A 23799-nucleotide genomic window follows, 5' to 3' on the forward strand; every position below is an offset into this window, starting at 1 on the left:
GAAAAGAGTTTTTGAAAAAAAGAGCATCATTAAACATGATAACTAGGTGGGATTTATGCTAAGGATGCAAGGCTGGTTCAATATTTGAAAATCAACCAATGTAATCCACCATATTAAGTGACTAAAAAAAAATAACAAAAAAAATTGATGAAGAAAATGTATTTGGCAAAATTCAACACTCATTCGTGATTTAAAAAAAATATACTCCCAGAAAACTAAGAATAGACAGAACTTTCTCAAGTTGGTAAAGAATATACTTAAAATATCTCTAGCTAACATTACACTTGATGGTGAAAGACTGAACGCTTTCCTCTAAGATCTGGAACAAGGCAAGTTGTCATTCACACTACTGCTATTCAGCGTAGCACTGGAAGTCCTAGCCAGTGCAATAAGACAAGAAAAGTAACAGTAAAAGGCATACAGATTGGAAAACAAGAAATAAAATCTTATTTACAGATGACATGGTGATGTATATAGAAAATCCCAAGTAACCTATCAAAAAACAAACAAAACCTTCCTAAAGCCAGTGAGTTTAGCAGTCAGAGGACACAATATTAACTTACAAAAAGTTAATGTATTTCTGTATACCATCAATGAACACAGGGAAAAAGAAATTTTATTGTACCATTTACAAGCACTCCAAAACCATGAAATACCTAGATGCAAATCTAACAAAATATATTCAAAATTTGTATACTAAAAGCTGCAAAACACTGGACGTGAGAAATTAAAGAACTAAATAAATGGAAACACATGTAATTTTTGTGGACTGAAACAAGTAAAGATGTCAATTCTTCCCAAATTGATACAAAGATTTAACAAAGAGTTTTTGTAGATATAGAAAGATATTTTAAAATTCATATGGCAAATACAGGTTATGAATTAAAATAATTTTGAAGAATAAAAATAAAGAGGGTGAATTACAAACCCACTCCAAGCTTCATTACATAGCCATGATAGTCAGGACTACAGGCACTGACACAGTGATAGTCACACAGACAAATGGAAGAAAACAGAGATCCCAGAAGCAGCCCACAGAAGTCGGGCCAACTAACTTCACAAACGTGCACGTGTAATTCAACAGAGGAAGGACAGTCATTTCAACAAATGTTAATGAAGCCACTGGACGTTCATAAGCAAAGGGGAAAAAAACATTCAGCTGTAAACGTCACACTTTTGATTTTACATAAAAACTGACTCAAAACATAATGAATTAAATGTAAAACATAAAATTATAAAACGTTTAGAGAAAAACAAAGGAGAAAATCTTCAGGAACTAGGGTTTCATGAAGAGTTCTTGGACATTACTCCAAAGTATGTTCCATAAAAAGAGTAAAAGTCAATAAATGACTTCATCAGTATTAAAAACTTTTCCTCTGTGAAAGATCTTGTTGAAAGGATGAAAAGACAGGTCACATACTGAGAGAAAACATTTGCAAACTACATCGGGCAAAAGAGTTCTTCTATGAAGAACTCTTAACAAAGCAGCAGAGATAAATAAAACAGAATAATCCAGTGGGAATGCAGTATGGTGCAGCCACTGTGGAAAACAGTATGGAGATTCCTCAAAAGACTAACAATAGACTTACCGTATGACCCAGGAATCCCGCTCCTGGGCATATATCCAGAAGGAACCCTACTTCGAAAAGACACTTGCACCCCAATGTTCATAGCAGCACTATTTACAATAGCCCAGACAGGGAAACAGCCTAAATGCCCATCAACAGATGACTGGATAAAGAAGATGTGGTATATTTATACAATGCAATACTACTCAGCCATAAAAACCAACAACATAACACCATTTGCAGCAACATGGATGTCCCTGGAGAATGTCATTCTAAGTGAAGTAAGCCAGAAAGAGGAAGAAAAATACCATATGAGATCGCTCATATGTGGAATCTAAAAAAAATAAATAAGTAAATAAATAAATAAATACAGGACAGAAACAGACTCACAGATATAGAATATAAACTTGTGGTTGTCAAGGGGGTGGGGGGTAGGAAGGGACAGACTGGGATTTCAAAATTTGTAGATACTGACAGGCATATGTAGAATAGATAAACAACATTATACTGTATAGCACAGGGAAATGTATACAAGATCTATGGCAGCTCACAGTGGAAAAAAAAATGACAATGAATTATATGTATGTTCAGGTACAACTGAAAAATTGGGCTCTACACTGGAATTTGTCAAAACACTGTAAAATGACTATAACTCAGTAAAAAAAATGTTCAAAAAAGAATAATCCAGTTTTTAAAGCAGCAACTAATACGAGGAGATATTTCAATTGGCAAATAAGCAGATAAAAAAGTCAATACCACTAACAATTAGGAAAATGTAAAAGTTAAAGACCACAGTGAGATGTCAACCTATTGAACAGACATCCATTAGAGCAGCTAAAATAAAAAACAGCGACAATACCAACTGCTGGTGAAGACCCAGAGAAACTGGATCCCTCACACACTGCTGGTGGGAAAAGAAAATGGAACAGAAACTTTGGTAAGTGTTTCACAGTTTCCAAAAAAAAAAACTTGTTCAGTTTATCATTTATCCTAGGACCTACCAATCATACTTCTGGACACCTACCCAGGAGAATATAACCTTACATCTGCACAAATGCCTGCATGCAAACGCACACCGCCATTTTATCTATGATAGACAAAAACTGGGAACCGTCAAGACACTCCTCAGTAAGAGAATTAACGAACGGTGGGCCACCTATGCCATGGATGATTACTCAGCAGTAACAAAGAGTGAAGTGGGTCCAGACAACAACTTCCATGGACCCCAACATCATTTTGCCGAGCGAGGGAAAGCCAATCTCAAAAGGCCACTGCACGTACTTAACGTTCTCAATATGACAAAACTACAGACATGGAGAACAAATTAGTGGCTGGCAGGTTAGAGATTTTGGAGGAGGGAAATGGAGGTGACTCTAAGGGGTAGCAAAGGGAGAAATCTTCACGGCGATGAAATAGCTCTGCTTCTCGAGTGCAGTGGTCACTACCCAGACCCACACGTGAAAGGATGGCGTGCAGCCAGCAACACGCACTGCACCATTATCAACTCCTGGTCTGGTATCATCCTACTGTCATGATCTGTGAATCTGTAATTATTTAAAATAAAAACTGAAAAAGATGTATCTTCACAGTGTGTTTTCTATTGGAATAACTAACATCAACACTCACATCCAATATCCGGTCTCAGCTTCTTATCATATTCTCTGAGCAGCTTGTTGAGAATAAGAGTCACATCTCTGTCCTGGGATTTGGGAGCCAAGACCCACTTTTGGTTTGATGATGAATCTTCGTATTCGTCCTCTTCCACCTTCCTGGACCTGGAATTATGGCACAAAGTGTGATATATAAGTTGTAGAAATAGCTCCAGGAAGTGTCTTCAGCACGGTACACCCACGCATCCAATGGACTAGGCAGAAAGTCCCCAGTACCCTCAGCCCAACCAACAGGTTACCTCTAAAAGTTAAAAAAAAAAAAACTAATAAAACAAAACACAAACTAGAAAAGAATCCAATAAGAAGAATGCCACTGCTATTAAAATAGCATGGTGCTTTCATTAAATGTCACAAAATGATCCCATGTCTGTGTTAAACTACAAACATCATACTAAGTAATTCAGTGCAAGACAGCCAGCCAACCAGCAGATCATCAGCCCTCCTTGGAGCCAACCCGAGAACCTCCAACGGTCAACACAGACGACTGTCAGACGGTGACTTTATCTTGCCATCTCCAGTCCCCACCACCAAGATTTCATCTGAGTTGAAGGTAAGAACAGCTTTTGCGGAATGCACTCACTCTGAGTCTGACTCTGTGCTTCTCATGGGACTAGGGCCTTTGGTGGAGGCAGACACGGGGACATCACGAGGTGGCATGCTTCGCCAGCACTCATGCGCGGTGACAAGTAACAGTAGCTGGTTGGTGGACACGGCTGGTGACTTTACATCCTACTGTACAAACGGATTCATCTCTTACAGAGCAAGCTAATACAGACATTAAAAATTAAAACCTTTCTAACATGTCTTCCTCACTTCCTCGCTCGGCCCCATCATAAATGGGTCCAAGTCAACGCAGAGCATCTCTGAGTCTGTTCCGTGCAGGGCTGAGCCTGACAGCCGCCTCTCTGGGCTGACACATACTGATGGGGCACTTGAAATGGAGAGGTCTCGAAATGACAAGCTGGTTCTCTGAGTGAGTGAGGCCGTCCCAACAACACAGCCGATCAGGCTTTGAAAAGAGGAGTGTCTCCTTCTATGCAAAGCAGCACTTCCAGGCGGACTGCATTTCCCAGGGCAAAAGGCTCCTCGGACACACACCTTCCTCCCAGCTTGTCAGCGTGCGTGCCCTAATGACTTTTTCCTTCACAAAGGAGAACGAAACGTAGAAATAGAAAATTGCACTGAGGTTTATTTGTCCTGAGGATAAACTCATTTCTGTTTAGTTTCCCAAACAGGAGCCAGAATGTTAACAACATCTCAGGGCGGCTGTGCTCTGGGACATGTTTCCTTAAGTGAATTTTTAGAATCATGTAATGAACATGAAATAAATGAAAAAAGTAAACTTTTTAAAGTTCATTATCTCACTCTGTTTAAATCCTTAAATCATATATATATATAATAATACAATATATAGCTACAATATGTAATATCTAATCATATGTATCTGTCATATACTAAGTACATGAATTCTCCTATGAGTGTTAGCCAGCAGCTTGAACACAGACCACAGCAGTGTCAGCCTAGTCCTGTATGAATATACACATACGTGTGAGATTTTGATCATGAGTACATGACGTGTGTCTTGAAGACTGGCTTCATTCAAGTTTTTTCTAGGTTGATGTTAAACTGTAATTCTATTTCTTGACTGGAAGGTTAAAATAAATCACCCATAGGAACTCTAAGTTGCCGTGGATTTTTTTATTCACCCTGAATAATACTCACAATCAAAAGGAACTTGTGAGATATGGGGCATATTCAAGAAGTGATACGCTTCATTTCATTATTTGTCAACCTGAACTTTTACAAATAACACTATAGAATTTAAAATGTCATGGTAGAGAATTTTATTTTATCAGGAATATTGTCAGGAATACTAATTTTATCATCTTAAAAATAGGACATGGATTGCTGGGAGTCAGCCACTGCCCACAGGACCTGGCGGTTCGTCCAGAGCAACGGCACCTGGGGGCCCGTAGACAGAGGGGACAAGTCACCTGGGCAGAATCACATCCAGCTGTTCTCAGGACTTGTTCCAACTCGCCCACAGTGCTCTCCTCTCTCTCTCTACTGTCTCTTAATCTCTTCCCCTCCCCTTCTCCTTTTCCCCTCTTCCTGGATTCCTTCCCCCACCCCCAGAGACAGCTCACCAGCACAAGGCTAGACCATGCTCTCCACACTGTACCTTCTATCGCCCCCCAGAGTCACATGCACACAGAAGGAGCACACTAACTCCCCATCAGTCCTCTGTATACACAGCCTTAGTTTCTTCCTTTTATATATATATATATATATATTATATATATATATATATATTTTTTTTTAGTGAAGTCTTATCAGTTTACAGTGTAAACTGATAATTTACTGGTAGACAGCACAATGCGTCAGTCATACATGAACATACATACATTCATTTTCATATTCTTTTTCACCATGAGTTACTGCAAGATATTGAATATAGTTCCCTGTGCTGTGCAGCATGAACCTGTTTGAGCTACTTCAGTAACAGGTACAGTAATGAGCCTAACCCTCCCTCTAGTGGTAAAGTGGTGATGAGAGGGTTTTCCTGAAATTGCGTAAGCTTCTTCCTGAGAGGCCAGGGCAGGTGACGGGGCGGGGAGACAAAGGGACAGCGGCAGCATCCTCTCCAGCCCGGGCCCTCTCAGGGAGGTAAAACGGCACCCTCAGGTCTGGGGCTGGGTCAGGGTGCACAGCGGGCAGAGGTGCTCCTGGCCCCTCCGTGGCCGCCACTGGGCTCCTCCCAATCCTGACCCCACGTCAGTTTGCTGCAGGACTTCAGGGATCGAAATAGAAGCTTCCCGGTGGGAGTGCAGGACCACCAGCCCTATAGAAAAGCCTCCCTTTGGGGAAAACCAAATCTCATCTCAGGGACTCACTGGAATGTGAACAAAACAAAACTATCTGTTCTTTTAAAATTAAAGCAGGTTATATACTATCTTTATGAGCGTTCTGTTATTAGGGTTGTTGAATCCTAAACACCATCACTGCAATTAGCTGCTTCTTGAAAACAAACTGGCATTGTACCATCATCGTTAAGCAAGGGCTCAAACCTCAGATGGTATTTTCATGTCTGACACCTTCTCTTCAACCACCAGGACAGAGACAAAATCGGAAGTATCCGTAAACATTAAACGCAGCTCCTAAACCTCAGAAAGCAGTTAAGCATCCGCTTAAGTTGCTACCAAGGTTCAGGTGTGACTTAGTGTGTTTTACTACATAATAAGTGTCAGAATGGGATGCATTTCTCTCCATGGAGCTGTCGAGCCAACACCACGGAGCACAGCTGTCAGAACCTTCTCCAGGGCTCTTCAACGCCAGGAAGGCATTGCAGAGTGCAAACAAGAACCCCCTCATAATTAATAAGTTTTGAAAGATGGTGCTGGACACCAGATTACTTTATGTGTCCATAAAACCTATTCAAAGAGCACAGACACTTTCAAAGGAGAGGCATACAACAATCAAATTAGTTTAAAATTTGGATTTTCTTTCAACTGATAAGCAGCCTTTATTATCAAGGCATGGAACCAACCCAGACAGAGAACGTATTAAAGTTGTTCTATCTGCCTCAGTAAGAGCGAAGGATAAAGAACCCCAGAGACAGCTTGTGTATCTGGGAATCCCAAGAAACCTCAGTGCTCTAAGTTGGATACCAAGACATCTTCCCACTAAGCACATAAAGTGATGAGGACAGTAAGCAGTTCCCTTCCATGAACTGCAGTCACTCCATCCAGGCAGTGGCAACAGGACATGTCAATGAGTCACAACCTTATCTAGATACGAGTTGGGACCTCGGTGTTGCCTGGTGTTGCCTGCTTGTCAACAGAGACACACGCAGGCAGACTCAACCTCAGAGAGCACACTTCCACTTCCCTTCCCAGCTCTCTCCTGAGACAGGAAGAAACTTCAGCTGAAGGGCCCAGGGAGTGCACTGCGTGTCTGAGAGCTACTGTGAGACTGTGGTCTGGTCTGCCTTTCTCACTCGCAACTCTTAGCCAAAACCAGTGGAGTGGCGTGGTGGGGAGGGCCAGGACCTTCTTCCTCAGGGCCTGTCAGAGGTAGGGAGTGAGAACTGGGGGATCATTCACATGCTGTAGGATTTGTTAATGAGTCTTCTCGCTCCTTGGTCTTTCACAAATACAAAAGAACACGCAAGAAGTCCTGGCATTACCTGCTGACACCCTGCACGGCTTATGGACCAAAGGAATGCTAATTCCCAGATCCAGGAAATGAAGACGTGTCAGATCAAAAGTGTCTGGCGGGGGGTAAGGGTTCCCTAAGATTCTTGGGGTGGTGATGGGGTTGGGGGAGAGGAAGGGAGCTGTTCTAATTTTCAAAGCGCAGGGCAGTCTTCAGGCTCTGGGCCAGAGATCTAGCCCCAGACAGAAGTAAAGAAACCAAACCCAGAATCTCCAGTTATATTTAGAGCAACGGGGTTTAACCGTTCTGGTCCCACTGTCCTCCCAACCTCATGAGCCATCTTCATCTCTTCCTGGAGAATTTCTAAGCTCCCATTAGCTGGCTGGTGCTCTGGAAGGAAGGTGAAGAGTATTTATGCTGAGGTAATTTCTTAGAGTGACTAGGTAGAAGCCTTATTGTCCATCTCAACATTGTTGTGCAGGGCTAGGTTTGTGCAAGCCCGAGTGTGGGAAAGCGACTCACGTAGAAGGGGTGTGTGTGGGTACCGTGCGTGTGTTTGCAAGACCTGGGGAGGGAAACCTTCTCTGAGAAGCAGGGCTCTCAGCTGCATATCGTGCCTCACTCCGTCTGCCTCCAGCCGGGCTGCTCCTCGCCAGACTGGTTTCAACTGGGCAACTAGGAAACCGTGACTCCTGGGTCCTGGGAAATTTCAGTGATGTAAATGATACAGAATGTCGGGGGGGGGGTGTATGTGGGGGGGGTGTATGTGGGGGGGGGTGTATGTGGTGGGGGTGTCTCGGCGCGCGCCCCTGGAACACTTGGGTGAGGGGTGAAAGGTAGATAAGGCGGTAGACACCGGCTTTCCCCTGTGATAACTGGTTTTCAAAACCCCATAAAAGCACCAAACCCTAAAAGCGCCAGAAGAACCCGTTAATCTCAGACTCCCCATATTTCAGGCTGCAGAGAAGGCGGCAGCCTCCCAGCCAGAAGAGGCAGAGGGGGCCGTGTGCGGGGGCGAGGGGACAGGTAAGGCGCCGGCAGCCTTCCCGTCTCGTCCCCGCCCGGCCCGGGCCCCGGCGGGCTCTGCCGCAGCCCAGCTGACGGCCGGCGGGTGCGCCGGGGACTCCTGGCCGGCCGACAGCGCCCCCCGCCGCCCTCCCGCCCGGCCCCGAGCCCCCGGGGACGTGGAGCAGGGGCGCCACTTACCGCGCGTGCAAGCCCGAGAACAGGAAGAGGAGCAGCAGCAGCTTCAGGGCCATGGTGCGGCGGGGCGCGGGGTCCCAGGCCTCGGGCCGGGCGCCGCTTCCTCCGGAGCGCGGGGCCTCGCCTCCGCCCCCTCGCTGCTCCGGGCGCCTCCACCCCCTCGCTGCTCCGGGCGCCGCCGCCGTCCCCGCCGCCGCCGCCGCCGCCGCCGCCGCCTCCGCCGCCTCCGCCGCCGCCGCGGGACAGGAGCGGGCTCGGGCGGCCGGCCGCGCCCTCGACGGCCGGCAGGTCTGCGCGCGGATCCCTCCGCGGGGCTCACGCGGGACGCCGGGACGCCCAGCCCCCGCGGCGCGCCGCCCCCGCACTGACGCCGGGTCCACGCAGCCGGGTGGCGGGGGCTGGTGGGCGCGGGAGGTCCCTGGCCCGGCAACCCGGCGGCCCCGCAGCAGCCCACCCAGCCGCCGGCCGCGCACCGCGCGCCCCGGGGCCCGGGCGGGGGGCTCTGCGCGCGCTGTGTGGCCGCCGCGCGCTCCGGGGTGGGGGCGGGGAGGCGGCCGCTCCTCGGGCAGCGCCTCCGAGACGGGTCCCGGCGGGGAGGAGTTTCCCCAATTACACGCTTGACAATGCACGAGGCGAGGGAAGCGAGGTTTAAATGGACTCGGAGTCGGAGGCCGGGAGGGTGGGGGGCGGGGCTCGGCGGGGGCGGGGAAGCGCGGGGATCTCGCTGGGAGCTTGAAGCGGGGTCCCAAGATTAGCACCCCATGGTCCCGAGAGGGCCCCGAGCCCCACGGGCTGTGCTCCTCCCGGCATTTCTGCACAGCATGGCGCTTCCCCGCGCTCTCTGACCCCCCAGAGCATCTTCACCTGGGCTCCTGGGCGAAGGAGCGAGACGGTCGGCTGATAGCAGCCTCTCCATCGCTCACGTCGTGCTAAATCGACTGAACCCCTTCAGGCAATGCTGAGATTCTGCGTGGAAAAGTGGCTTGCTGGGGAGTATCTGGAAAAAAGCATCCCCGAGGTATACCTTTCACACAGAAAAAAGAGACCAAGGCACACCAGTACACAGCCGTGGGGAAAAGAATGTTGAAGACAGGAGAGACAAAGACCCTAGGTAAAAAAAAAAAAAAAACATTCTGGTTGAACTATGAAGCGCACTTCATCCAATATATCTTCAATCTCCAAAGACTGAAAGTTGCATTTATGTTTTCGTTAGTAATAATCATTGAGAAAGTTACTTTATCTTTCACTATATATGTATTACAACATCAGCATACTTTAAAATAAATCCACTAAGAAGTTGGCTTTTATATTGGGGAAAAAATAATTCTTAGCAAATATTTTTTATTTTGAACTACTATTCACAGAATTATAAAAGGGTGGGAGAAATTTAACATTGTCAAACAGCTATGTTCATAAAATATATACAAGTTACCCTTGAATTGAAAATTCAGTCGAAAACTTGTAGTTTCCCCCTTATTTCTGGGTTCACCAGCATGAATGTGATCGTGAAGTACAGTGACATTGGTGATAAAATAAATTTATATTATAAATGTATTTTTTTCTTTTTTCCACAGCGGGCCTGTGGCCTCCTTTGCATTGCCATCTTCCTGTCTCTACCAGTCTCTACAAGGCCTTGAGCTTGGGTCAGCTAGCCCCTTCCCCACCCCACCCCCACTCCTTCTGGCATCCTCCCCCGCATTCCGCATCTCTCCTACTCAGGTCCTGACTTTAAGAAGACTCCCCAAGTTCCTGTATTGTGCCCCTTCCAACATCTTAACACTTCTTCCAGCTGCAGGCGAATGTGAACCTTTATCCTATTCTGCCCTAATCTTTTTCTCTATCATGCAATGCAGTTGAGCACTTTAAAAATCAGTTAGATGATGATTTACAGAAATATGTCAAGCCTCAGCATAGTTCTTAAGTGTGCTGTGAGAAAACTGCATATAGAAAGAAACAATTCCATGCCTCAATTTTAAACACAGTAATAGGAACTTCGGTAAAATAACCATCAGACATTGATAACATACTAGGGGCCCAGGCCTAGTGCGAAGGTTTTGTATAAATGAACTCATTTTAACTCTCACATTATTATTCCCATTTCAAAGATGGCGAGAACACACAGAGAAGTTAAGTCATTTCCCTAAGATTACACAGCCAGGAGGTTGAGGACTGGGAGTCAAAACCCAGGCAGCAGGCTCCAACATCTCAGCCTTAATCACTATACTGTACTGCTTCTCAGATGAGTCAGAGCTCAGTAAACATTTGTTTGGTTCTTCGAGCAAAGTTTAAGACTCCTTGCTGTATGTTTTATTCTTTGAGCATGAATACAAATACTTACAAGTTTATAATAGAAACAGACTGATAGTTGAATATACTGAGTATACTCAGTATACTGATAAGTATCCAGTGACGTTTGTACAATACAAACAATGGAAAAGAGAATGTGAGGCTCTTTTTACTTCCCCATGGTGTTTATTCTTTCCCTCTCTTGCATATTTTCAATCTGCTGTTACCCTGAATGAATGTAACATAACCTTTTCTGGCCCATGGCTCCATCTATGAGGTTTAGTGGGTCAGCTAGGTAGACTTGAGCATTTTACCATAGAAAGCCCCTCTTCCCATGGTGCTGCCTGGAACAAGCCTTTTTTTTTTTTTTTTTTTTAAGCTAAATGAGTTGAGGAAGGGCAAATTCAAAGCAGGCTTTCTGGACGTAAGTGTGAAAGCAAAATGTAAGGTCAAGAATCTAGAATCTCCAAAGGAAAAGCTTTCTGGCTTTGATTTTCCTGCCTTGCCCAGCTTCACAGGCTGGGCCGGGGTGGGGGGTGTAGCAGGTAGTGAGAGGGAGGGAGGGAAGGAGGTACAGAAGGAAGGAGGGAGAGAAAAAAAAAAAAGCTTTACAGAGCATGCGCAGTGCTCACTTTTTCTTTTTTCTTTTTTTTCTTCTTTTTTTTTTTTTTTTTTTTTTTTTTTTTTTTTTTTTTTTTGCCTCAGTCCTCTCCATCTTCAGCAATAGAAAAGCTGACAATTCAGTTCCACTTGGGCGCGCGGGATTTGCATCCACTCCCCAAGTTTGCAGGAAAGGAGAAGTAAAAAGTAACATAAGAGGTAAGGGTTGGAGCACACGCACTTCTGTGAATATCGAGCATCCTCCAGCGATGCGTGCTGTTTGTATCAGATCAGTGTTGGCATCAGATCCAGACTCAAGGTTTCCGGGGAAGACCTGGGCAGGCTGCGCAGCGTGTGGGATGAACTGCATCTGGCAGGAGGCGGGAAGGAGCCCGAGAGGCCGGAGAGACTGGCTGCCTTGGCCTGGGATCCTTTTGCGGCTCCTCCAAGAAATACCTCTCAGGATTCCTTGCCTGGCCTCACTTCACCTCCCATAGGCGCGGGAGAGCAGAGCGAGCCGTGGTGCTGAACGTAACCGGACCGCTGCATTTGTTGATCTTATTCTTTCTTGCTTCTGGGTTTTCTGTTTGAGTAAAATCTCTCCCACTCTCAAAATTATTCTGAATTGTATTATGATGTTTCATGGTTTAAAAAAGGAAGAAAAAAAACCTTCCCTTCTCAACTTTAAATAATTTTATTACCAAGGGGATAATACACGTACAACAAAATGCATTCATCTTAAAAGTGTGACAGTGAATTTTTACATATGTATATACCGTATGTATAAGAATAGCATGTGTATTTCATCCAGATTAAGATACAGCACGTTTTCCCCAGTGCTCCCTTCTGGGCGCTGGGCTACCTTCACTGTCAGCACTGTCCCTAGGTAACCACCTCTTCCATGTGCCATCACAACAGACTGGTTTTGCCTGCTCTTGAATCTCAGAAAGAACCATGTGGTATGTTCTGTTTAACGTCTGGTTCTCTCCCCCATCATCATAGCTTCTAGATATACCCACGTTGCCCCAGGTAGCGAACATTCATTACTTCTTATTTTACACATGGTATTTCACTGTAGGATTCGGTATAATACACAAGTTTTAGCTGAACTGAACACAGTCATACATGTCTTTTGGTGGGCGTGTGCGCGTGTGCTGATTTCGCTTGGTTATCTCATGAAAAAGGGAGTTTGTAGGTCACAGGAAAAGCATATGTTTGGTGATAATAAACATTACTAAAGGGACTTCCAAAGTCGCTGTACCACCCATTGGCTGTGTATGAGTTCCATCCATTGCCATGAAATGTGGGCTTGTCATTCCTTTTAATTATAGCCATTCTGAGATTTCATTCTGGTTTTAATTTTGAGCTCCTTTCAAATTCTTATCAGCCATTAAAATATCTTCTTTTATGAGGTATCACAAGTCTTTTCCCCATTTTTAAACTAGGATGTTTGTCTTGTTTTGTTTGTAGAAGCTCTTTGTATTCTTGACAAGACTCCTTTAACGTGTGTGTGATGAATATCTTCTCTCGGTCCATGGTTTGCCTTTACAAATACTGTCTTCTATTAAGATTATTGCTTTGTGTCCCATTTAACAAATCATTGCCTACCCAGAGGTCATAAAGATAGATAATATGTTTTCTTCTAAAAGCTTTAGAAGAAAGTTCCTTTTAGGTCTAGGTGTCATTTTCTAATTAATTTTACTAGACAATTTTATTTATGAGTCAACATTTACTTACTTCCATACTGATAGCCAATTGATCTAGCAGATTTACTTTAAACACTATCTTTTTACCACTCAATTTGTATAAATCAGGTGACCATATATAAATGCATTTTTTTCTGAGCTCTGTTCTCTTGATCTTTTTTCTATTCTTGCACCATTACCACTTTTTTAAATTACTGTAGCTTTAAAATTGTTCCTAATATCTACTTTACAGTACTCTGAATTTATTCTTTTGGCTGTTCTAGGATTTTTGCATTTCCATATAAGTAAGCTTGTAAATTTTCCCCAAATCTTAAAAAGCTGTTTACTCTGAAATATTCACAAGTTTAAAAAGAAATTTGTAAGAGTAATACAAAAATGTCCATGTAATATAATCTGCAGTCCACAGTCTAATTGTGTTAATTGTTCCAATTATATCTTCAGTAACATTTTCCCCCACATAGCCCAAGATCCTGTTCAGGACGGCACAATTCATCTGTTATTGTGCCCCTTTAGTCTGCTAGGGGCACATCTAGGGCAGTTTCTTGGCCTTTCATGGTCTTTCACAACATCATTGTGATGTCTTTCACAACACCATCACGACAGTTTCCGTAGAGACAGGTGATTTTGTAGAATGCATCTCAGTTTGAGTCTGTCAGCTGTTTCCTCGCAATCAGATTCAGGTTATGTATTTTTGGTGGAGAGACGGCATAAGTCATGCTGCTTTTCTCAGAGCATCACATCAGGAGCACGTAAGGTTGGTTTGTCTTACTGTGGGTTACCTTGACCTCTTGGTTAAGCTGGCGTCTGCCCACCTTCTCCACTGGGAAGTTACTCTTTTCTTCTTATATTGTTAAATATTCTTTGGGGGGATTTTTTTTAAAGAATATTTAACTATTTTAGTTTTAGCTTTCATTCGGGAGTCTTGCCTCCTGGTTGTAAAATGGTGATTTTCTAACTAATTGTTTCTTCTACATTTATGAGTTGGTCTTATATTGTAAGGAAACACATCCCCTCTTCTATTACTGTGTTTAGTATGAACTCATGACTTCTTGTCTTACTCAATGCATTTTAATCCATTACTGTTTTTATTTATTGTTATTCTCTAATTCTCCAAGATTGAGGCAGGAGAGCTGAGTCCTGACTCCTTTTCTGAGTATGTCCTTATTTTGTTGTACAAGGAGATTTTCCAGGCTCACTCATAATTTCCTTTTCTCAGCCCTTGAATTCACAATTTCTCCCTGGTTTCATTTCATTGGAAATAATATTCAGAAAATGAGATCAAATCGATTTTAAATACCATTCATTGCTTTGAACTAAGAGGTGAGAAATATCTCAACATGGTTCTAATTGGCATTTTTCTTACAATGAGTAATATTGAACATTTTAAATGTTTACAGCCATTTTATATTTTAGCAAATTATCTTTTCATGTCCTTTGCACATTTTTCCATAAGATGTCTTCATATTTTGTCCTCAAATTTTACAAATTTATGTTTTTCTGTAGTATATGTTACAAATAATTTTTCCCACTTGTCACATTTCATTTGATTTTGCTATGTTTCTCATCATGCAAATTAAAAATTTTTTCTGTAGTCAAATTTATCAGTATTTTATTGCATCTCGATCAAAATACATAGTTGGAAACCTTTCCCCTACACTCAAGTTATCAAAGAATTCATTCATGATTTTTTCTGATCATTCTTTGCATCCATATCTCTGATCCATTTGGAATATATTGTATATTATGTAAGGTATGGATGGTATTTTGACATTTTCCAAAGAGTTTGTACTATATTTAATATCTGTCTGGGCTACTGTTAGCTCTTCATCTTCTGGTTCAGTATTTTCCTGTATACTCACATATTTATTTTTCCAAATTAATTTTATTCTCAACTTGTAAGCCCCAGTGGAGGGAGGGGAGCCTTTTTTTGTGTGTTTTGTTGGCGTTCTAGTGCATGGATAAGTTAACTTAAGGAGAATCGACATCTTTGTGATGTTGAGTTGTCCTTTACAATAACAGGAAATATTTTTTTCTATTTGTTCATGAGCACGTCATACAGGGTTGCTGTACTTCTTGTTAAGTTTATTTGCAAGAATTGTATCTTTTTAATTTCTACTGTAAACGATATTGTCTCTTACACAGTGCCCTCTGATTGGTTATTATTCATGCATATAAACATTTCTGTTACTTTTATATTATTTTAATATCCTGCTCGCTTTCTGAATTCTCTTGGTGTTTGAGTTAATTTATCATTGATTCTCTAGTGTTCTCTAGTTTTATTATCACATCATCTGCAAATAGAGATGGATTTACTTCAACATTCCCTGTTTTCATGCCTCCAGTAGTTTTTGTTTGTCTAATTGCAGTAGCTAATACTTTAAGTGGGATGATAAGGGATAAAGGAAATAGTGGAGGAAATGTCTTATTCCAAACCATAGTGGAAAGATCTGTAGGGTCTCTTAATGGGAGATAGATGGACAAATAGATAGTAGGAAGAGAAAGTGGAGATACCCATAAAAATTATTTTTGAAGGTTTTTTTTTAATCAGTAATGAGAGTTGAAATTTGCCTGATTCATAGCATCAATGGAGTTAATCAAATTATTTTTCTCCATAGATGATTAATAACTGAATTATATTATTGAATTTCCTAATATGGAACAATTCTTACACAGTTGAAAATAAGCTTGGAAGTTTTCCTTCATTTTCTGTGTTTTGAAACAATTTACTTGCATTGAGATTGTATGGTCTCTGAAAGGTTAGTAGAATGCCCCTGTGAAGACGTCGGGGCCCTTTGTATGTACTTGTGTGTGTGTATGTGTGTCTGTGTGTGTGTGTGTGTGTCTGTGTGTATAGAAGTGACTTGATAAAGTTATTTTTTTCTTTCATGGAAAATTGACCTCCTTAACTTTCTATCTCTAATGGATTCAATTTCAGTAAAGTCTATTTCCCCCAAGAAATTGTTCATTTCATCTGTTGCCACATTATTGAATAAAAGGGTGTGGAGTAGTCTTTGATGACCTTTTTGTTTTTCTCTGTAAAAGTAGTATTGTTTCTTATTAGGGGAATGTGCCCCCTTTATTCTTAAGTGGCTTGTATGTTTCATTTTATAATCCCCAAGTTTTGATTCACTAGTTAGATCCACTGTTTTTATCTGCTCCATACAATTAAATTCTTCTTTTATCTTTATTTTACTTGCCTTGTATTTTCTTTTGGCTTATTTCATTTTTCTCCTTCTAGATTTTTTGAGCGGGGATTTAATTCCTTTTTTGACATTTTTTCATTTGTATTGATAACAAGTGTTTAAGAATATGAATTTTCTTCTAATGTGCCTTAAATGGATCCCATAGCTTTTATGTGTAAATTACATTTGATTTTTAGAAATTTTGACAGTTTCAGTATCTCTTTTCATCCTTGTGTTGTTTAATATTAGAAGACTTTAAATTTCCAGTTGGAAGAGACTTTTTAAATTTCGTTTTTAATTCTGGTTTTATGATTAGAATGTTTTTTATGAAACTTCTTTATAAACATACTGATATTTCTTAATATCAGTAAATAACCTAACATGATTCATTTTGTGACTGGTCCCTGTGTATTTGAGAAGAAAGTCTATTTGCAATTAAGAGCATGTAATGTCAAAATGTATCATAGACCTATGTCACGATGTGTAGTTTTTTATCTTTAATTTTTGTTCTCTTGCCTTATTTTGTCCTAATACTAAAGGTTCTAATGTTGATGTGTTTACATCTGTCTCCTTTCATCTCCTGTAGTTTCTCCTTTGTGTGAGTGATGGCCGTGCTTCTGGGCGTTCTGTGATACCTCTGCTTTTAATTGTGGTTTGTCGTGTTTAATCTTCATTTATGCCTGACTGTTCCCTTGCCTGGTGTCAGGATTTCAAATCCTGCTTTCTCTTAGTTTTTGTCTGCCTGGTACATCTTTGCAGATACCTTTATATTTACCCTTCTTGTATGACTAGGTTTTGTGTGTGTGTTCTCTGTAAAAAGTTCTGTAAGGAGGTGAGTTCTGCTTTATGAACTTATTTGAAAATAGTTTCCTTTTGGTAGAAGAGGTAAGTCCTTCACCTTTAGGATAAGGCTCACTTCAGTGCCAGCTCTCAGCTTTACATAGTGTGTCTTCTTGGCTCTTTTTGGATTCCATCTGTGGAATATGGGGACTTGTATATTTTTGTTCTGATGCTTGTCATTTTCTGTCTTCTTATCTAACTTTTTGCTCAGCAGTTTGGCTGTTTTGAATGCCCTACTCTGACTTTTTTAAATTAATTTTTATTTTGGGGGAAGGGGGAGGTAATTAGGTTTATTATTTTTTAATGGAGGGACTGGGGATTGAACCCCGGACCTCAGCGGGCATGCTAACCACGGAGCCATACCTTCCCCCGACCCAGCTCTGACTTTTGCCTACTATCTCTACAACAGCCAACGGGCTAGTTTCTTTTTCCTCTCTCTCTCTCTCCTTCCTCCTCTCGTGTTTCAGTGTCATCCTTTCTGCTCTGTCACAGTATTTGACGTTTGCGCATTACACTTCTTGTTCCCAACCTTTTCATTTTAGATCCACAATTAAATATATTGAATGCTCACCGTCAGTTCTTATAATGAAGGTTCCCTGGGGCTTGCCACAATTGAGTTATAAAATCTTTACTCTGTCAAAAATACTGCAAGTATTATGTAACATATAATATTATTTTATATACATATAACAGATAAGAATATGTTAACTCTAGTCTGGCAGTTACTTTCTGATATACCACATGCTATAATACAATTGTCCATGACTTTACAATTATCTTTTATTTTCTTCCCACACATTAGGCCATTTTTAAATTGTTTTCTGTGCTCAGTGTGAATTTAGATTTATCAGCATGTTTGCCACCTTTTTGCTCACGTTTCTTTCTTTCGTATGAAGACTTCCTTCTAGGATCTTTTTCTGCTTCCTGCAGTTTCATTTAGTGAGCATCATTTGGCATCAAAAATCTCAGATTTTTATTAAACTAAAAATGTCTCCAGTGCATTTTTTTCTTACAATGCAGTTGTCCTGGGTATAGAATTCAATTTGAAAGTTATTTTTCTCTTAACTGTCATTACCTTCTGCTGTGGAGAAAGGTATCAATTTAACTTTCATTTGGTCTTTATTTCCTCTGCATTTTTTTTATTTTACAAATCATTGTAATTTTAAAGTTAAACTTAAAAAAAATGTACATTATTGTAGATTCACATGAACTTGTAAAAAATGACACAGAGAAATCCCATGTACCCTTGACTAAGTTTCCTCCAAAGGTAACAGCTTAAAAAACTGTGGCACTGATAGCCAAGACATTGACCTTGATGTAACCAAGACACAGAGCAGTTGCATCACCACCAAGATCCCGCATGTTGCCCTTTTATAGCCACACCCACTCGCCCCACATCCACCCCCTTCTGAGTCCCTAGTATATCAACTCTTCAGTCTTGTGTCATAATTTATTCTAATCTCAATCACGTCTCCTTCCAGAAGTGGGAGGAGACCCAAATGCCCATGGGCCAGCTTTCGCTGATATGTTTTTCTTCCTCTCAGCCACATCCGTGGCCTCCTGGGCAGTTTCCTGCAACCTGTTGAATGAAGCGGGGAAAAAAAAAAAAAAAAAACAACAACTCCAGCCTGGTTTACAGGTGGCTCTGTACACTATGGAGGCACCACCTGAGAGCAGACAGCAGAAGAAGTACAACCTCACCCTGGGGCACCCCTGAAGGGCAGGAATAAAGGAAAACCCTCCGAGTAGGCAGAACTTCGATCTGTCTGGATGGCATCCTGCCTAGAAGGAGAGATGGCCCAGAAGTATGAGTCTATCCTGTGCCGCAGGCTGTGGCCAGTGGTGTGGAGGGTTCGTGGTTGGAATAATGGCGACAAGGTGGCCTGAGGAAAAGCTGTGTGGATAGACCTTCCAGTGTGTGAACAGGAGGAAGATCTGTCCTCTGTGGATGCGCACCAGCAGATGGTCTCGGCAGAGATGAATCTGAGTAGTTAAGTGGACAGTTTGACCCATGCTTGGGACACTAGTCAGCCTCTTTCCCCAGCCTGCCCAATGGGCTCGCAAAGTGGTCGTGGTGCTCCAGATGGGGGATTCCACTCAACAAGACTGACCTGGCCTCTGCCCCCAGTTACTCAGTCGAATATGAATCAAGGTGCTGCTGTGGGGAATCTGTAAGTGTAATTAATGTCCCCTATTAGTTGACTTCATGTTAGGGAGATTTTCTCAGTGGGCCTGACCTAATCAGATGGAAAGCATTAAAAGCAGAGAGTTTCTGGAGAGAGACAAAGAGAAAAATAGGAAGAGAAAATATTGCCCCCTGTGGGCAACAGCTTGGGCCCATGTGCCTGGAGTTGCAGCCTGCTCCTGATGGTCCCCTCAATGGCCTGCCTTCTAGACCTTGATCTTGTTACTGAGTCCAAACTTGTTCTGCTCACCACACGACGGGCTAATAAATGGGGACACCAGGCGTTGGGGCAAGGAATAACAACTTTATTCAGAAAGCCAGCCGACCGAGAGGATGGCTGACTAATGTCTTGGAGAACCATCTTACTCAAGTCAGAATTCAGGCTCCTTTTATACTAAAAGGCGGCGGGGGTGGGGGTGGGGGGTTGTTGCAAACTTCTTGGTGTAGGAATTCTTTGTTCTTGGAATCCTTTTTTCTTGCAGCTGTCCACGTGGGTCAGATCATGGTGTCCCTGTAAACCTCCAACAAAACAAATGTTATTTTCCATTCTGCAACTTGCAGTCTTTATATTAGTGCAAAAGTGTTAATATACTTAAAGGTCAGAGCCCTGAGAATAGGCTTTCCTGTATATTTCAGGCTAAAGACAACATTCTTTTACAAAAGGTGCAGAGCCAGCAAGCTGAGCCTAGAAAACTGGGCACAGGGTTAAAGCCAAATAAACAGCTCTAGTATGGAGTCTGGTTTGTTGTTTTCTATTACAAATAGGCCTAGCCAGCTCCCACCCTGGGTACGCAACCCATGTGTCCGTCGCTCACACACACACACACCTATGTGTTTACATATCTACAGCTGTAGGAATGTCTCCTACTGACTTGCTTCTCCTGTTTACTGCTGAAGAATGCAAAATGGTTAACTATTCAACACGTGGAGGTGTAGAAGTAGACCGTTACTTTCAGCAGCAAGTTAGAGGGGTCACAGAAATATTCAAACGGCTTGCTCTCACAGACAGTGCTCAGGAGCTCAGAAGAAGAGTGGTTGTGAATAACCAGACACGTGCGTTGCCTGTGCCCCTTTCAGGCCCAGATATTTAAGTTAGAATACTTTCTGCAAAGAAAATCCCCTCCATTCAGTCAGGTTCCATCGACTTACCCCTGTAAGCAAAATCAGTAGGTAAGAAAAGTGGAAAATATTTCTTTTTCCCTCCCTTATTGACCATGTGAAGATTTTAGGATATTTGAAATTTGGCATGTTATACATTTCTAGTAAAGCATGAAGTTTCCAGGAAGATACTATGAGTAGAAATTAATCATTTAAAAGTGTCAAGTATTCCCAAGGGATGGCAGCTGTATCTAGCAAAAGGGTAGCAGGGGAGAGTATAGCTCAGTGGTAGAGTGCATGCCTAGCATGCTCAAGGTCATGGGTTTGATTCCCAGTACCTCCATTAAATTAATAATAATAATAATAATAATAAATAAGCCTAATTACTCCCCCACCCCCAAAAAAGGGTAAAGCCAAACTTTTCTTTAAAAATTCCCATAGTCCATCTTTTGTCACAGATTCTGACTGAACCTATCTTTTAACAATGGGGATGGGGCATAGTGGGATTTAAAATTAACTCCTTTGAAAATAAAATGTGTGTTTTCTGAAATAACCCAATTCAAACTGGCCTAAAAGAGGTGCTGTGGACCCAGGTCCACAGGTTGAGGTAGGTTTCAGTCTGGGGATGCGGGAAGCAGCGGGAGTGGGAACTATGGAAACTGCGCAGTGAATTCCCTGCAGAGGCTGAGTGAATTGAGGCCTTAATTTGTTCCTCAGTTTTTAATTACGCCTGTTGTCCTGGGGTCATTGTCAGTCTCGAAACCTCTCAAAAGCGTCCTGGTTTGAGCAATAAATTCCAAATTTTATTCCATGGTGTTTTGAGAACATATTTTATATGATTTTAATTTCCTGAAATGTATTAAGGTTTGTTTTATGGCAAAGAAGATGCTCTGACCAGGAGAAACGCACAGGTGCACTGGTAAGGCAGGTGAATATATTCTGCTGTTACTGGATACCGTATTTTATTAAATGTCACGTAAGTCAAGTTGGTTGATAGCACTGTTCTTGTCTTCTGGATCCTTGCTGATTTTCTGCCCAATTGTTTTAACACTTATTGAGAGGGGAGTATTGATATTTTCAACTTTTATTGTTGAAATGTCTATTTCTCCTTTTGGTTCTGTCAGTTTTTTCTTCATATATTTTGGGGCCCTGCTGTTAGGTGCATATCTGCTTTGAATTGTTATATATTCTTGATGAACTGACTGATTGCTATAGAATGTTCGTCTCTAGTAATGCTTTTTGTATTAAAGTTATATTTTTTGCTCTTGGCATAACCATTCCAACAGTCTTTTGGTCACTGTATGCACGCATGGTATATTTTTTTCCATCCTTTTACTTTCAACTTGTGTCTTTAAATCTGAAATCTGTCTCACTAACAGCATGTAGTTGGATCATTTTTTTTTAGAAATTTACTACAATGATCTCTGCCTTTTGATTAGAATACTAAATACAGTCTTAACATAATTATTGATACGATTGCATTTACTGCTCCTGTTTTGCTTTTTGTTTTCTTATATCCTCTTTGTTACTATTACTCCTTTTCTGCCTTCTTTTGTGTCAGATAATGTAAAGTGCACCCTTTTAATTCTTTTATTGGATGGTTTACTCTTTTTTTTTAATTTATTTTCTTAGTGGCTGCTCTGGGGACTAAATATGCATCTTACCTTAAAACAAAATGGTTCAGACTATTACTAATTTAGTTTCAATAGTATACACAAATTTTGTTCCCATATAGTTACCTGTCCTCCCTCATCATGGGATTCTCATTCTACATATAAACTCATCAATACAGTTTTATAATTATTATTTCATGTTACATACCATTTAAAATCAGTTAAGGGAAGAAAGAGTAAAAACATATATTTCTACTTTCTATTATATTTACCTATGTAATTTCCTTTACTGGTCTTCTTCCTCTCTTTGTATGGATTCAAGTTACTGTCTAATGTCATTTATTTTCAACCTGAAATGCTTACTTTGATATTTCTTGTAGGGCAGTTCTGTTACAGATTAATTTACTCCATTTTTATTTACCCAGGAATGTGTTTCAGTTGCCTTTTTGAAGGATAACTTAGCTTGATACAGAAGTTTTGACCATTATGTTTTCAAATATTTTTCTTCTTTATCTCCCTCTGTCCTTCTAGGATCAGATCTGTTGGTCTATTTGATGATGTTCCATGTGTGTCTTAAGGTCTGTTCATTTTCTTCTCTGTGTTTTCTTTCTGTTCTTTAGACTGAATAATCTCTGTTTACCTATATTCAGGCTGGCTGGTTTTTCTCCTGCCTGCTCAAATCCAGTATTGAGACCCACTAGTGAATTTTTCATTTCAGTTACTTTTTTTTTTTTAATTAAATTGCAGTCAGTTACAATGTGTCAATTTCTGGTGTACAGCACAATGTCCCAGTCATACATATACATACATATACTTGTTTTCATATTTTTTTCATTAAAGGTTATTACAAGATATTGAATATAGTTCCCTATGCTATACAGTATAAACTTGTTGTTTATCTATTTTATATATAGTAGTTAGTATCTGTAGATCTTGAACTCCCAATTTATCCCTTCGCATCCCCTCTTCCCCGGTAACTGTAAGTTTGTGTACTAGGTCTGTGAGTCTGTTTCTGTTTGTAGATGAGTTCATAGTGTCTTCTTTTTTTTTTCTTTTTTTAGATTCTACATATGTGATATCGTATTTTTCTTTGTCTTTCTGGCTTACTTCATTTAGAATGATGATCTCCAGGTCCATCCATGTTGCTGCAAATGGCATTATTTTACTGTACTTTTTCACTGCAGAATTTCTATTTGGTTCTTTTTAAATATGATTTCTATCTCTTTATTGCTATTATCTATTTGATGAGACATGTTGCCCTACTTTTCTTTAATTCTTTAAACATGATTTTCCTTAGTTCTCTGAACATAGTTATAAAAATTAATTAATTTAAAGTCTACCTGATCAGTTGAACTTCTGGGTATCCTTAGGGTCAGGTTCTTTCAATTGCTTCATTTCCTTTTGATTGCTTTGTTTGCATATCTCATGATATTTGTTGAAAACTGGCCATGCTCGTCATATATTTTAGTACCTTTGAAATCTAATCATCCGTCCCTTCCTCTCTACTGTTTGTTTTTGTTGTACTGTTTTTGTCATTGAGGGTTAGATTTGGTTTTTGTTTAGTAACTTTCTTTGACCAGTTCTGTAGTGTTTGTATTTCCTGTAGTGTGAAATCTGTTTTTCATTTTGTTTAGTTCTTGGTCTTGGCTTCCTGGGTGTCATTCCTGGATCAGCACCACTCTCTGTGCTCTTT

General features: G+C 41.2%; 1 protein-coding gene across 1 annotated transcript in view; it reads right to left on the reverse strand.

The window, feature by feature from the left end:
* GABRG3 (gamma-aminobutyric acid type A receptor subunit gamma3) overlaps positions 1-8778 on the reverse strand; it is a 423003-nt gene extending 414225 nt beyond the window's left edge. Inside the window, exons 1-2 of the mRNA XM_064480494.1 lie at positions 8600-8778; positions 3195-3343 (exon numbers count right to left, since the gene is read on the reverse strand). Of these exons, the coding sequence (XP_064336564.1) occupies positions 3195-3343; positions 8600-8652 (202 nt within the window). The 5' untranslated portion in view covers positions 8653-8778. The remainder of the gene's footprint in view (positions 1-3194; positions 3344-8599) is intronic.
* Positions 8779-23799: the final 15021 nt, after the last annotated feature.

This window comes from Camelus dromedarius, chromosome 29, assembly GCF_036321535.1.
Source record: "Camelus dromedarius isolate mCamDro1 chromosome 29, mCamDro1.pat, whole genome shotgun sequence".
Taxonomy (NCBI): Eukaryota; Metazoa; Chordata; class Mammalia; order Artiodactyla; family Camelidae; genus Camelus; species Camelus dromedarius.